Source organism: Toxorhynchites rutilus, chromosome 2 (assembly GCF_029784135.1).
Source record: "Toxorhynchites rutilus septentrionalis strain SRP chromosome 2, ASM2978413v1, whole genome shotgun sequence".
In the NCBI taxonomy this organism is placed as follows: domain Eukaryota; kingdom Metazoa; phylum Arthropoda; class Insecta; order Diptera; family Culicidae; genus Toxorhynchites; species Toxorhynchites rutilus.
In genome coordinates, this window is record NC_073745.1 from 303,978,903 (window position 1) to 303,995,387 (window position 16,485).

At 41.6% G+C, this 16,485-nt stretch overlaps 1 protein-coding gene across 2 annotated transcripts in view; it reads right to left on the reverse strand.

Annotated features, from left to right (window-relative positions):
* The window catches only part of LOC129764897 (mediator of RNA polymerase II transcription subunit 13), a 144,522-nt gene that overhangs the window by 11,784 nt on the left and 116,253 nt on the right, over nt 1-16,485 (reverse strand). Inside the window, exons 8-10 of one of the 2 annotated variants that reach the window (XM_055764526.1) lie at nt 13,842-14,198; nt 4,058-4,247; nt 13-3,991 (exon numbers count right to left, since the gene is read on the reverse strand). In XM_055764526.1, the coding sequence (XP_055620501.1) occupies nt 13-3,991; nt 4,058-4,247; nt 13,842-14,198 (4,526 nt within the window). The remainder of the gene's footprint in view (nt 1-12; nt 3,992-4,057; nt 4,248-13,841; nt 14,199-16,485) is intronic. The other variant, XM_055764527.1, reaches the window with a different exon arrangement.

The following is a 16,485-nucleotide window of genomic DNA, read 5'->3' on the forward strand; positions in this document are numbered from 1 at the left end:
CATAGCACTTACCATTCTCGGACTTTGGTGTGCTGGGTGCCTTGTCACCTGGTTGATTTGGATCCGGGGTGCTCGGTGGTGGCGGTGGCATCGGGCTTTGACCGGGCGCTTCCCGGTTGGGTGTTGAACTTGCTTGCGCAAGAGCCAGAGCGGCCGCATGGGAGGATGCGGACACATTGTGGTTCTCCGGTGGGTCCAGCAGGCTCTTATCGGAGGGCACTTTCGATAGATACGGCGCCAGCTGCTGCTGGCAGGTCTGTGCGTACAGCCTGAGCAACTCACTGAGCCGGGTGTCGCCAAGACTGGTGAACCATTCATCTATGCTGGAATTTTGAGTCTCCTTGAGGACTCGATTGGAACCCACCCGCAGGATGCCGTCCCATCCCTTGATGGGATTGTGTCGGCCGAGTTTGCACATTTCGTACGTTGTACTGAGTTCTTTGAAGTAGGTTTTCACCTTGGAGACGACATAGTCGTTGTCCGGAAGCACGACCACATAGGCGATGTCCCGGGGGTAAGAGTACGGTTCGAGAAGTAGTTTGTCCCAGTACTGGATCGAGTACGGTGACAGCGAGAGCCAGTCCTTTTCGTAGCCGACGACCAGCGATGGAACTGGTTGAGGTTCACACTGCCCACCGGTGCCTCGACCGGCCAGCCGATGGAACTGTCGCCAGGTGAGGGGCCCCTGTATCGTGTAAGGAGCATCCCAAAGTCGGGTGGTGCATTTTTTGTGGAATGCATCCTGAAGCAGAGGTTGCATCGATTTCATGATTCGGATAATATCTTGATTACTTCGGGGTCCTCCCGCTCGCAGGTATGGCCACTTGTGGACATTCATCACACCTCGGAGTAGACCTGATTTGACTAGTGGTAAGTATTCCAATCGGTTTTCCGTAACAGCCTGCAACCTACTCTGTTCCAGCGCCAGACTGATCACGTCGTTTGCGTCGCTATACTCCAGCATGTGTACGGTCACGTTCGTTAAACTCTTGGCCGTCATTGCACTTCGGAACCGAGCGACCGCTCTGTGTATTGAGTTGCTAGAACTCTGTATGACCGCACAATGCTCCCGCAGCAGATCCATGATCCTGAGTGGCAGGGGCGAATTATCACAGTTGATACCACTACTATAATCACCTTTCCCGAGAAGGAATCCGAGCAGCGAGTTTTTCTTGTGCAGTGCTGGATCCTCGGCCATTCCGGTGATCTCCAGCTCATCCTCGTAGAAAAGACCCGCTCGGTGCGCTAACCGTCTGTTCACTAGAGCGCTGAAACCGCACGTACATTTGACCGGGTCCTCATCCAGGTACCCATTCTGGAGGTTGTTCGTGTTGATGGATACCACCCCTAGGTTGGCTCCACCCGAAGCCCCACTATTCGTCGCAGCCGCAGGTGAGTCCATCATACCAAAGGCACCGTTGTTGTTGTGATTGTTCCCGTTGAACTGCGACACGGAGGACGGTGTTGACTTTGCCTCCCGCTCACTGCTGCTACCACTCGCTGCGCAGCTCTTCCCGCTGCTGAGGAAACTGGTTCCTGGAAGCGCCAAATAAAGGCCGGAGTCTGCTCCCCGGATGTTACCCACACATTTTGGTCCAGCGTTACACACGCACAGCGTACAGCTGTTGAAGTTGTGATCCCGGAAGATATTGAGCGAGGTGTCATACAGCAGAACATTGACCAGCAGGGCGTTCGTTTCGATCGGTATTCGCTGCGTTGGCCCGCCACCGGGGCCTCCGGCGGAGGGCGTCTGTGGGCCATCCTCTATTCCGTACTGTTTGTTGTGATAGGATGAGGTAGTGGAGGTAGCCGGGGACGCAATGGCAACATCGTACGGAGGCGGCGGAAGAATTGGCGTCCTTCGGAAATTCATTTGGTTCAGCGGATTCGGACTGCCAATGTTGTTGATGGCACCGATGGGTGATGGATATGGTAGAGGGCAGGAGGTTTGCGGCGTGGGAACCCGCATGGGGTTGCCTCCGGTAGCGCTACCTCCGCCTGGTGTAGCCGGCGATATAGGTGACATCCCCTGCCGCAACGGGACGTTTATGCCCATGCCCGGATGGAACATGCTATTATTCATCAGCCCATTATTCATGGGAGATGGGCTCATCATGTTTCCACCGGAACCCATCATTCCACCCGGTAAGGAGTTGACTGAAGGTGGCCTTGAAAGGGGCTGTGATTGACCACCTTGGGACGGTGAATTTGAGTAGGGATGTCCAGGCCCATTCAAATTGAGCGAATTGGGTGTGCTCAGAGGCTGTGGCACAGTCAATGGAGTTTCCTGCTTTATAATCTTAGTGCTGACGGCTCCAACATTTGGTGCAATGTTTTCCGACTGAGTTTGTTGCTGCTGCTGCTGCTGCTGTTGGGCGGCTTCTTGTTGGTCCTGAGCTTCTCGCATCTTTATGAGCTTCTCCCGTTCCTGCTTCTCCTTCCGTAGCTGCGAACTCGATTTGTAAACGCAGTTAAGGGGAAGCGTGATTTGAGGCTGTATAAGTTGGCTTGGAAGTTGCTGCAAGGGAGCATACTTTGAAGATCCCACATACTTACAAATGGGAGGCGGAAGAAACACGTACGACCAATCATCGATTGGTTCCTCCTGCGGACTGCCAAGAATTGGAATCGCTGTCGTTTCTACCATGGTATCAATCACCATCCCATCGGAAAGGCACCCTCCCCCACCGGGACTCGAATTTGGATGATGTTCCAAACTTGGTGGAGTGGGAAACATTTGGGACAGCTCCTTTGGACTAAGTATTCCGGAGTTCACGATATTTCCCGACCCAGGAAACATCTTGATCGTTTCCATACAGACCCCGCCGCTCTTGGTGGACGCAGGACTTGTGTTTGCATGCATGTCCGTGTCATCGTGATAGTTATTACTATCATCGAACAACTGATCCAAATCGTCGAGCGCCGGTTGAAGACCCTGTTCCGTGAACAAGCTGTCGTCTTTGTCCTCCTTCTCTTTCTTTATTTCATGGGCCCCAAGCATTTGACCGTCCCCCTCTCTTGCCTCACATCCTACCTCTGTCTTTATTTGACTTTCACTGAGTAGCCTCGACTCTCCCGATCCAGAGTTAACATCCTCTGGCAAGGCGAGTGGATCTTGAGGGTCTTGCTTGATCCCACCAACGCCTGGTCCCATTGATCTCGTCGCTGTCCCATCGGGTGCCACGTTTTGCACCGACGGCAAATACTTGTCCGTCGAATGCTTCTGATCCGAGTACAGATCCAACTGTCGTATTTGTTGCGCCAGCTTGGAATCTTCATTTGGTTTATGCTTCTTCACCGGATGGTTCATCCAGGCGTCTATCGCCGAGTAGTCGTACAGCAGATGCGACGTACACGGACTGTCCTCCGTCATCATGCTCTCGTAGTCCCTCGAGGACAACGAAGGCCGCTTGAGTGACTGCAGTATCTGCAGCATCGCTTCCTTCTTGCTGATCTGATTTTGAACGGCTACCGGATTGAGACTGCTGTATATGCAAGGGCCTGAGCCCAGCATACTTCCCCCTTCCGCCGTGATCCCCAACCCTCCCTCGGATTTGATCTTGATTCCCATCATCATTCCGTGGCTGGGCGGCAGGTTGTTATTGCCGGGACTACTGTTGGTGGTTCCTCCGCTACTGTCACTGCTCGTGCTGCTCAAGTTGGCTCCCACCAATTGCTGTTGCTGTTGTTGTTGTTGTGATGGTTGTTGTTGATGCTGCATTTGTTGTTGCTGAGTGAGCTGTTGCTGCTGTTGTTGCTGTGGAGTCGTCTGCTGTTGTTGGGGCTGCTGCGAGGAGGGTGCTTCCACGCTCATAACCCCGCCCGTGTGCGATGGCGTGTGGTACGGTGAAGCGGTTATACTTTTGCTGTCATGCTGATCCGTCGGTGTCGGCGCCGGTGTGTTCTTATCCAGATGGTCCAAGCAGGGCGTGCCGGGTTGCACACTGCGCGGATTATTCGATGCGGGTGGATGTGGTGACATGGTTATGAGCTGGAATATATAATAAACAGAATATTAGTTTTGCTAAAAGAGGAGACAATGAATGATACACTTTACCTGATCGCCCGAGGGAACCGACGTCGGCTGAGATACTGAGGAAGGTTGCATCGGTGAAGGTGCCGCACTCGCGGGAGAGCCCTCCGATGGCAGCGGATGGGAGTCACCTATCGAGAGAGGATTCCGACAGTAGGAAGGCGGTCCTCCGTACGGCGTGCTTCCGCCAGCTGCGCCACAGTTTTGGTTTAATCTAGAGAGAACAAAGCATGGTAATTGTGATCAAATGGCGTTTGTTTGTTTGACAAGGCTGAGCGAATTAAATGCCTTAAATGCGACTATCGTATTTTATTCTTCAAAAAGCGACATTTTACAGATGTGTTATAAGAATGCATGAATGTTAGAATACGAATATAAATTAACGAATACAATTAAAAATATATGCAGAACCATAAATTATTAACATGCGAAATTGTTGAACTAGATCAACATAGAAACAATGGGCTTCAAAAGCTCTTGTGGCACCCTAAGTCATTCATTCTGAACTAGCGAAAATAATTTTCTATTGTCATTCCTATCCCGTTCATTTATTGAATATAGGTTCCTTAAACATGTTCAGCTATAGGGTTTGATCGTGCACTTGTTTATCTTTTCAACACATATTGTAAAATGCACAATATCGTCTGTTCATCGTAGCTAAAACAGTTGGACCGTACAGTGGGAAAGTTGATATTTCATTTTTGGGTTATTAGTAGCACAACTAGTGCAATATTTCTTGTTGCAAACAGCAGAGTAGAGCGTGTATGGACGGAGAATGGTAGGATTTCCTCGTGCTTGTTGTGTGGACGTAGTTATTCTAGAATAACACACACAAACATGGTCAATCAAGAGTCCTGAATGTTGAGCTCACGAACGTTCGCAGACACGTAACGATTTGCTTTCAAGACGTTTTTCTGTAATTCTATATACTATTGTTATGTACGAGTCTCTTAGTTTTGTGTAACAACCGTGAATTGTAAAATCTGAAATCTAAAATTTGAAAAGAAAGTATAACCACCAGATGCTAACTCTCTGATTATTAAAAACATTTCAATGACAATAAATCACTATTTTCTATATGCAGCAGTTAGTCACCTACAAATTCTTTACACATTGAAATTCATTAAAAAAATAACTTGTATCATATTATTCATATGCATTTTTTTTTTATTTTAGTAGTTATGGTTTTCCTATTTTGTTGAAGTAATAACTGATTCAGCCCATCATGAATCCATTCATTTCAAAACAATATGAATCGTATGATGGCTTCTGAAGAAAAAAAGATTGGAAATTATCATTCTAGATATGTCGATTTATTGGTTAGATTTTTTTTTGTCTCACTTGTTTATTTTATGCTCATTGGTTTTTTTTTTTTTTTATCTGTATTATAGTGATCTTCAACTCATTTGGCTGGTTCGTCACTTTTACTTCCATTTTAGGAAGAATGTCGGGAGTGAGAATTGAACTCGTGACCTTTAGCGTGAGAGGCATGGATGTTACCACTACGCCAGATCGCCTCCTCATGCTCATTGGTATTTTAGCTGTAATTTTATTTATTTATTATATCTATAATTAGCACATTACACAGTTGCCATTTCTCGGCATAAGAGTATTCCCTTCTATTCCATTGCATATGGTTGAGTTATTATAATAGAACAGCAGCCCAATGTTTCTTGCAGAGCAGAGCATGGGGGTAAAGTGGTCACCTGCTTGTTTGGTAGTATAAATATTGACTATCGACACCGTATTGATAGTCACCTTATGTTTAAAGGATTTAATGACTTTTGAGTCACCCTGTACTTCAGTAGAGCTACCGCATGTCATAATATAAATAAAAACAGAAATTGAACTCTTACGGTTTTTCCAAAATAGGCCTCAGTTTCGGTAATCACTTCATCATCGGTCTTAATTTTTTTGCCAGCGAGCATTCTCTTCAGGTCTGCAAACAGAAAATAGTCGCTGGGGGCCAGATCTGAAGGATACGAATGATACGGAAGCAATTCGAAGCCCAATTCATGCAATTTTGCCATCGTTTTCATTGTTTTGTTTTTTTTTCTTGTGAACTTTTGTTATTGTTAACAAAAGTTGCTTCACTCTCAATGCTGTAACAAACCAATCGACCGATTGCTGTCAAATTTTGACACGTATCCTTTGAAAAGATGGTGCTTCGTGATAGTCAAGTAGATTTTTGCAAGAGGCGCCATCTAGACGTCAACCTTATGAACTTTTCAGCCGAACTGTTATTGAGAAACCATTTCAACTACTTGGGAAAAACATCCACATTACTTAATTCAACCTCTCTGGACCCATATCAAACCATTTAAAAGTTAGTTTAAAGACAAAAGAGACGAAACCTTACACGACCATGGCATCTTTTTAGACTGTTTCAACGAAATCGCAATCAAAAATAATAGTCAGTACCGCGTTCAGAGAAAATATTTCATTGCAAACTAAATCGACTGTTATGTGAAAACATTTCGAATCGATCGCAATCACGATTCTTACATTTGGTGGAGGAGTATATTCAATTGACAAGATTTGCTAGAAATTATGTTAATTCGAATTTGGAAAAACAAATCTGGCATTTCAATAATCAAACATTACTTTTAATCATGTGTGAATGATGTTAATGAGCTATTTTATTATGGTTTATCTTGTGTTAATAAGAACTTATTTATATTTTCTAATATTCGGTATCCGGCCGGATAGGCTACCGGATATCCGTTTCATCTCTACTATAAAGACCCGGAATTTTATACTACTTTTTTTTTTAAATTTGTTTTCCTTAAAATGGTTCTATTTTTTTTGAACCAAGTACAACGGAACTTCAGTATAACGTACATTTCATTTTCAAAATGAAGAACTGAAGAACATAATTTATATAACTTTTTGTGTTACTGTTTGGATGAAGTAAGCAAGTAAATAATGATGAAAAGTTCAACTAGAAGATGAAGCCAACCTTTCTCATGATGTTGATTAAAGCTAGATTCATTTAGAATCGGCAATCATAAAACCAGTTGTATCTCAGGGTTGGTTTAAAGTATAAGAAACGTTATAATTATTGTATTAAAATATAGATAATTTACTGTAATTAAAAGAATATATTGTAAATATTATTCCTTCACAGGTTGACTAATTTTCGTATTTTTCATCGGATACCCTTCATCAAAGTTTGGACTCTGTTGATCAACCTCAACGGCCATTTTATTTTCTTCATGTCTGCAGCATCTCGAGTAAGTTTGGCACCAATTCCGCAATCCCGCTTCACAATTGCCCAAAATTTTTCGATTGGGGGGAATTGGGAGGATTGAAGCCTTTATCAATGTAATCGATCCCATTGTTACGAAGTACCACTGAAGCACCCCTCGACTTTAGTGGCAGCTTACCAAAATCTGACCAAAACTTCACCGGACATTTCTGCATGCACTCTCCCTATACATTTTCGAGTCCATTGTCTTGTTTGTGATGAAAACCTTAGTCTCACCTTGGCTTCTGATCGTATGTTCCGTTAAGACGCGTCCTCTGATCTATCGGAACAACAATTGCACGTTCATGAAGACGTTTCAGTACATCATACACTGTCGACTTAGCCACCTTCAGCGATTTCGTGATTAGAGTACCTGAATACACCGGATTATTTATGTGGGTGTGGGTTTCTTCTCTCGGCATCCATCCTGCACTACTTTTTCAAAACGAAACGGATCAACATGAAATTTTCACTGTCGGAAGATACAGGTTTTCTAAATATTTCTCTGCAAATTATTCGAGATACACCTACTTCGTCCGCTGGTATAAAATGAATTGGGATTCAAGATTCTAACTGAATCAAATCTTAAGGGTAAATAGGTAAAATGCTTACACCTTTATTCTTCAACACAGGTGTTCAAGCCATATTGCAGAGCATGTAATGCAAAAATGCAAACTTCATACGGAATTCGTGGCTATGGTTTCAGATATGCGACTATAACCATCTTATTTAGAATGCACAATACACAGGTAGATTGTTTTTATAGGGTTTCCAATGCGCTAATTAAAATTCAGGAGCCTATACCCAGACCACCAAGTGACCTTTGTTGAACCTGTGAGATTGACATGAAACTCTCAGTACCTATTCCGCTGGATCGCTGCCATAAATTCATGTATCTGTGAGTAATACATGCTAGAGATTATCGATTGGTTATTTCGTAAAAGCTTATAAAAAGATTGTTTGGGTGTCGATCGCTTCTGGGGGTAGAGCTAATGATGGTTCATTTCGCTTCCCCAAAGATTTGTTTTCACTCAAGATTGTTGTAGATGATCCATTTCTCATCACCCGTCACGATATGCTTCAGAAACGTCACACTTATTTGTCGTTTAAAAGACGTGTAGCAGATGGAGATGTACTCCATACCATGTGTACCGCGGTCAAACTGTGTGGAACACATACATCGTAACGATTTACCTAATCAAACTCCATCAGATGCTCATTATTGGTGGTTTTAGATGTCTGTAATGAATCTTCTAATTCGTACGAACTTTCCGATAGCCTAATAATATATTTTCAATCTGTTTTATGATCGTTACTTGATTTTACCTTCACCCCTATTCTGAATGTCTGCTGCTTTCTTAGTTTTAATACAGGGTGACGCATAAGTCACGCAACGCTCTCTGAAGGAAAAAAAACTATCGCGCCGTAACTATCAAGCGTGTTGGTTGCTAAGTGGTTCAGTGGTCGACTTTGTATCGTTTTTCATTCGAGAATACAGATTTTGTATCGTGAGACATTTTTATACGATTTTTTTTTTGTGCAAATCGGTTGCGTGACTTATGCGCCACCCTGTTACTGTCCTTTTGCTGGAATGTTTCTAATATCATATTTAAAACCAACATGCAACAGATATCTCGAAATAATCCTACGTTAACTGTGCGGTCGTGTCTCGGACACAACTCGTCAATTGCAGTGCTTAACTGAGACGCATAAGTTTTGTTTGGTAGCGAGCACCTATGATGGTTTCACATGGTTTCAACAGTCATCTCCTATCCTCTGATTATAATGAGTGTTTGCTATCGGCAAATGTACAATAATTTTTAATACGCATCGACTCACCTTGTCCGTCACGAAAAAATATGTGACAACGAATAAGGAAACCAAACCATGGAGTAGAGATGGACAAAGCAGTCTACTGTTACGCAAATTTTATTATTAGAAAGTATTTGTATATTTATTTGTGATCAGTGTTATATAAAGATCATATTTGTCTCGTACGTTTATGGGTGGTACAATTTGAGAAATAATGGCGTTCAATAAAATCTTTTTAAAAATAATGAAAGTGAAAAAAATCATTTTTATAACGAATTATGAAATTTATACATTCATAAGCATGACGCAACCCGCTTACTTCAAAGAAAGCTGACAATTTTGGTACATACGTATTATGGCACTGAAGTGCAATTCTTATTCTCAGATCACTGTAATCTAAATAATAAGGAACCGAGGCGGCCTCAAGCCGCCGAGGTGACGCAACCCGAGTCTACCGTCGTCGCGCCGTCGTAAGCGGCGACTACTCGCAAGCAAACCTGGGGTGGCATTCCGCATTTCGAAACGAGTGATTTTTGTTCGTTCATATAAAAAAGTACATGCGTTCATTTCCTTACGCATTACAATGGGTAAATGAGTAGTGAATTTCATTTTACTTCGTAGCTTCGTAACAGGAGATTCGACAAAACTCATAATCTGATCTGTCGGAATTTTTCCTTCATTCGGGTAAACATTCCATTCGGGTAAATGCCGCATTCTAGTAAACGTTCCGTTCGGGTGAATTGTCCATTCGGTAAATTAGGGTAGCAATGGATGTATGGAAAAAATTTCATCATCGAATTTCAAAAACCGACCATGTTCATTATGTTTATCGACCCAAAAAATGATCTGTGCAAAGTTTCAGCTCGTTCGATTATGATTTAGGGGTGCCTCAAAGCGCTCAAAGTTTTGATTCTTTGATCCTCGAAAATTTGCCAAGGGAGGAAATTTGGAAGATCTGGCGTCATCTCGAAAAAAAAAAATTTGGCCGAAAATCGACCTTCTGGGGCTTAGCCTGCAATGAAGGTATGGAAAAAAAATAATTATCGAATTTAAAGACCCGACCATGTACATTTTGTTTACTGGTCCAAAAAAATTACCTGTGACAAAATTTCAGCTCAATCGGACATGATTTAGGGGTGCCTCAAAGCACTCAAAATTTTGATTTTTGGCCACTCCGGCTAAGTCCCAAAAAGTCGATTTTCGGTCAAAATTTTTTTTGTGATAACACGACGTTTTATGCATTTTTAAATCATTTGGCATCGAAAACAAAATTTCTATTTTCCAAATTTCCTTTACTCTCCCCTTGGAAGATATTCGAGGATCACAAATCAAAACTTAGAGCGCTTTGAGTCAGCTATTATAGTTTCGTAACAATTTCTTGAAGTCGTAAGTGGCACTGAATTTAAAAATGAATTCGATTACATTATGCCTTACTGAATTGATAGGTTCTAGGAACATCTACAATTACACATTTGTTGGATAGGAGAAAAATTGGAGGTTAAACTAGATGTAAGTAATCATTGTAATTAATGGTAGTTAAATTTCGGCTGAATAAATGCTTTCAGCTTTTAGCATTTTCCATCTCGAACAAAGGTGGATTCGCTCAGGAGAAATCCGAAATTTACTCTTCCAGCAACTGTGCATAGGGGGTCTCCGTAGCCACATTGGTTGCACGTTCGCTTAGTAAGCGATCGATCGTGAGTTCAAAACTCAGGACCCTCATTGATCATCTTTGTGTTGTTACAGAATAGCTACGTCCACGCAACAATCATCAGCGATGGAGATCGATCCACGGTCGAAATAAGATCGATTCATCCATACAACTGCTCTGCAAGACACATCGGGCTTCTGTTCTATAAACAACTCAACAATGATCAATCAACTGTCTCCGCTGTCCTGGTCTAACTGGATAATGGAAGAACAGATAGAAAACTCTTACGCCTAAATGGCTACTGTGTAAATGTACCATATGTAATGGTATAGAAGGAGTAGTGGCGTATGGCAACTGTGTAATGTACGAATTATAGATATGATAACCATGTGACATGTACACGATTCAAATTTGGCTCTGTTACAGCTAAAATGCTATTGAGCCTAAAATAAATAAATGGGATAAAAAAAACAACTGTGCATAAAAAACTAAATAAATGTATGTCTGCCTTCAAAAATGATGCTTTTGTTCTCCCAAAAATCGGCACGAACTTTCTGGACAGCCCAATATGAACTATCCTGATTTCTCCTCATTTTTTTTTAATTCTTCCTGATTTTTGAAAATTATAGATGGCAACCCTGGACACAACCATCTTACCATAGGTGTCAACTGTCATTCAAAGGGCTACCACCGCAGAATTCTTCGAATGGAACACGAAAAGCAAAGCTTCCCAGAAATGGCGCTTTGTTATCTCGAATATATCCATTTTTTTGCACAAAATACAGCTGACATCGATAAAAATTTCAAACGTGATGATGGTAAATTGGAAGCGATTTTTTTACTAAAAATTACCTTTGACATCACCTAATTAAAAACGGCAGCTGATGAATGACAGAAACAGTTTTAAGGAGCAGCATTCCCTTGGATTCCTTAGGGGCTGTCACAGCATTTTCTTACGTATACCCCCTTCCTTACGAGTTCAGTGCACAATTACCTCTCGTTATGGTTTTGCGTTCCGATTTTTTTCAACGATTTCTTGTGAACCAGTTTTGAGGAGCGTTCTGTTCGATACCGGCGTTTATGATGTTAAGCCTTGGACAATCGAAGCCGACATAATTGCTCTAAATTTTACGATGACATGGAAGAAAAACAGAAAAATGAATGATCCTCATATATTTGAATGAAAATGTGATACTATTACTACGAGACACAATTCAGAATGCTACAATAGCTGTAAATAAGAAATGCAGGTCTTAAGTATTTGTTCGAAGAAAATTCCTAAATTCAAAAAATTTAAATACTGAATCGTATAGGTCATCGTTAAAAACCATCTTTGAAAGACTCTCGTCAAATTTCACAATTCATCTATCTGTATTCAAATGACAATTGATTGTGACAGGAAAATAATTTTTTGTTTCGATGGTTATTATAAGCCCCTGCACTTGTCAGACACTAGGGGCATTTTTTCGGGTTATTCATTATGAGATGGAATGTGGAACCACAGCCTGTAAAGGCTGGCTCATAACCAGAGCTGCAATTTGTCATTGTCACTGCATATATTTGGGCTACTATGACGACCATTGCAACATTACCACCAAACGACGTACAACAAAATATAAACCAGCAAAACAAATTCCTCACTTTTCGATACTAAATAGTTTGTCAGAGTGTGTTGACGACCAAAGCATGTTGCAAGTCAGTGCCATATGATAGTCAAGACGGGAAATACTATGACACTTGATGTAATGGAAGTTTACACGTTTACCAGGGTGCATTTGTTTACGTTGGGCTACCTGAATACCATTCTTACACGTTATGGCGTGTTCCACATAGTATTTACTCCAGTAAATACAGGGAACAACAACCAGAAAGAAAATCGAACCTTTGCTCGATGAGAATAAAATGCAGTCTCCGACAATCATCAATTCGATGCTGACAATTTTACCGCCTACTTGGTCGGTCAAAACGTATTGACGAAGCTCAGTAACAGGCAAATTGTTGCATCGTACTCCGTCAGTCACCATTTGACCAACATTTTTGTCAGTAGGATGTGACTAACGTGGCTCGTCAGTTGTCAGTGACATTGATGAAAAAATGCAGCTCTGCTCATAACTATATGACATATACGATTCAAGAGAAGATGTGGTATCTTAAACCATCCCGGTCATGGTTGGGGTGATCAACGAATTATAGCAAAAAAATCAACCCATTTTATTACATTATCATACGTGATTAAAAGTCGCCATACCTGCACAATCAACGCGCAAACTACATTACCACAATAAAACGATAATACAATAAAGCTATTTAATTTCTGACATAAATCAATCTCTACACGAGGAAACAGTATCAAAAAACAACATGCGATCAAACCGAAACCGAATCAAACCAGACAGTAACAGTTGATTTTTTTACATAAACCGTAGACATGCAAAAACACAAAGAAAAAAAAGCGCAGTTCGCATGATAGTAGAGTGGCAGCACCTAATAAAAAGTTTGGATTGTAAAGAGGTAATATGATGAAAGCTCGTGAAATGCAAGTTGCGTGTTGAAACCTGACAATGTTAGGCGTTAGAAGCAGAATTGTGTTCAATACCAGACCCAAACTAACGGAGATAACCAAGAAAAGATCATCGTTAAAGTGGTTCGATCTTATATAAAAAAATTATTCCCGTCACCTTGTACAATGTGTGCCTCAACGCTTGTTAAAAACATGACGAAATATGCCTTCACCGTGTATTGCGAGCGTTTGTTTGGGGGAGGAATTGTCTGAATTGTTTTATATGACAATAAAACCCTTAGATCGAGAAAGGAAATGGGTTACTGTTCTGGGGGACAAGTTAAACACCCGGGTTAAAGTGAAAACCTGGTTTATTTCCTATGCTGTGTGATCGTTTCGAGGATACAAATGTCGGATTTATGAGTTACAATCAAAACAATACATCGATAAAAGTAAATAAAAAAACGATTTTATTTAGCAAAATGACAACAGCTAGCTTTTGTGGATGAGAAGCAGCAAGAAGAGGGTGTATTTAGGTGATGTTTTTAAACTAAGTTCCCATTGCATTTTTGTTGCCGGTGAAGAGTCTAAAACGCACCTTTGAGGAAATTCGAGATCGTCGGGACTGTCCGCACCGGTAACACCGGTGATGGAGACGTTGAAGGAGTAGGTGGACGACGAAAACGACGGGTTCGGTAGCTGCTGGTATGGTCGCTTATGGAACGGTACAGGATGCGGTCGGAATTGCTTTCCACTGCGACTACTATTTCCGTCGCTGCTGCCGGTGGTGGTAGCGTTAGCGAGAGGGGACTTTCCAGAGAGACAAATTGAGTATGCATTGGAATCTTTGCCTTGAACAGTGTATCCCAAATCCCGATGTGTCGATGTAACGCCACCGCTGTTGCTGCAGTAAGTACCGCTACCCTGCGCTCGTCCGCCGTTCGAATTTCTAGACCTGAAAGAGCCACACAACTCAGCTCAGCAACGTTTGCTCTGTATGAGATGAATTCGAATAAATTCTATCTTACAATCTACGGTGGTGGTGGTGGTGATGGGCGAATTCCAACGAATGCTTTATTATGATGTTAGAGGTGGATATGATATCTAGAGTTCGAAATTCGGATTAAATTAGGACTATCGCGTCCTGGCATTCTTGCATTTGGTTACTGTTTGGATTTATTTTTTTTAGTTCGATTTTCATTCGTTTTTATTCCTCGACTGTTTGAGACATTTGATTCCTCACCATTATCTGATCCTTGTTATTGTTATGTTGTTACATCACTTGTTATGGAAATATTTCCACAACGTTTTCCCGAATAGTTGCTTCTTTAACAAATTATTAGCAATCTTACTAACGAGTGACAACTAAAAAGTGGAATTTTTTTGAGCTGCCAACAAGACGAATATACTTGAAGGAAATCTGTTTCATTTCACTTGAATTATATTCCTGGTAAGTGAGCAAAAAGAAAAGTACACTAGCTGACCCGGCAAACTTCGTCCCGCCCAAAATTTGTTTTTTGTTATCAATACTTTCAAACATTCACGTTTTCTTACTATGAGCAAGTTCATGGGTCCAATCGCAGAACTGTTCATTGATTGATCTTCTTATCGACCTCGTTGAATTTTGTATGGCTGTCAGTGGTCCTAATGTCAACTTTGAGCGCTATCTGTCATTAAGTTTATTTACAGCGCCATTGAGAACATGTTAACTGTTGTTCAAAGATATTGTGTGAAATTTCATATCTTAGACAAAATTCCTTGTACAGAAACGTTGGAAATTTTGCAGAATACATTAGATGACTCAACTATGTCGAAAACACGAAAGTGTATGAATGGTATAAGACATTCAAAGACGGCCGAGAATAGACGAAAGATTCGCCAGGATAAGCACGACCATTAACCTTTCAACTGACGAAAATTTCAATGAAATAAAGGGAATAATGCTCGAAAATCGTCAGTTAAGTTCGAGAGAACTAGCCCGTGAATAAAATATCTCTCACGAGACCGTTCGTCATGCTTGGGATTGATGTTTTGGGTATGATAAAAGTCGTAGCACGACTAGTGCTAAAAATTCTGATATCATGTACATGTGTGTCGTTTCCCTATTTCCGAAACTCAGATTACCGCTTCGTGGAACCCGTTTTGGTAGCATTGAAGACATAAAAACGAATTCGCGGCAATCCCTCAATACAGTTATAAAAACTGTTTCGATGACTGGATTGTTCGTTGGAAAAAGCGTATTGATTCAAAAGAGGCTTATTTTGGAGGCATGAATATAAATTTAGATGATAATAATAAATTTCCTTTAAGATCACAAATGCTCGTTATATATATTCGACAGAATGTATACCCCCTCAATAGCTTGTAGATCAATTTTCAAATCGATCGCTCAAACAGCTGACGATCGATCGAAAATAGACACAAATTCGTTGATCGTTTCAATGGCCGAAGTAAATATATTGGGCCTGATTCTGGAATACACTTCACGGTGAAAACGAAACAAACTTTGTTTTCTTCATGTGATATAATAATCTCATACAAAAAATTCATCTGAAGATAATTTGATATTATAATGATAAATTTAGTGGGAAACTAATCTCGCATCCAGATGTCGACACCGTACCGTTGTCATCGCGAATACGTTTCATTCCGTTTCCACCGTGAAGTGTATTCGTAGTGTATTCGAGAATCAGGACCATTGGGTTGGGGAAAAAGAAATGTCGTATATTGTCAATATATGGCAACACTTGAACATATCTTGTGTTGTACTTATCGGGTCATACTATACGGCTATTTAAAGACGACAATCTGTGCTACAAGTGTCGTTTTGATAGTGTTGTGATTGTCCTTTTCAGTCTCAAGTTATAGCGCGTCAAAGATGGAGTCCACCAAGCAAGAAATTCGCCATATTTTACGTTTTTACTGTCTGCGAGGTAAAACTGCAACGAAAGCGGCCGAATAAATTCGTGTAGTTTATGGACCCGATAATGTAACGATTCGCACAGCACAGCGTTGGTTGGATCGATTTCGTTCTGGTGTAGTGGCTGTCGAAGTTACACCCCGTACTGGTAGGCCAATCGTCGTGGAAACCGATAAAATCGTTGAAATCATCCAGGTAGACCGGCCTGTGAGCACCCGCTCGATTGACCAAGAACTGGGTATAGACCATAAAACCGTTTGGAACCATTTGCAGAAGATTGGATTCCAAAAAAAGCTGGATGTATGGGTGCCACACGAGTTGA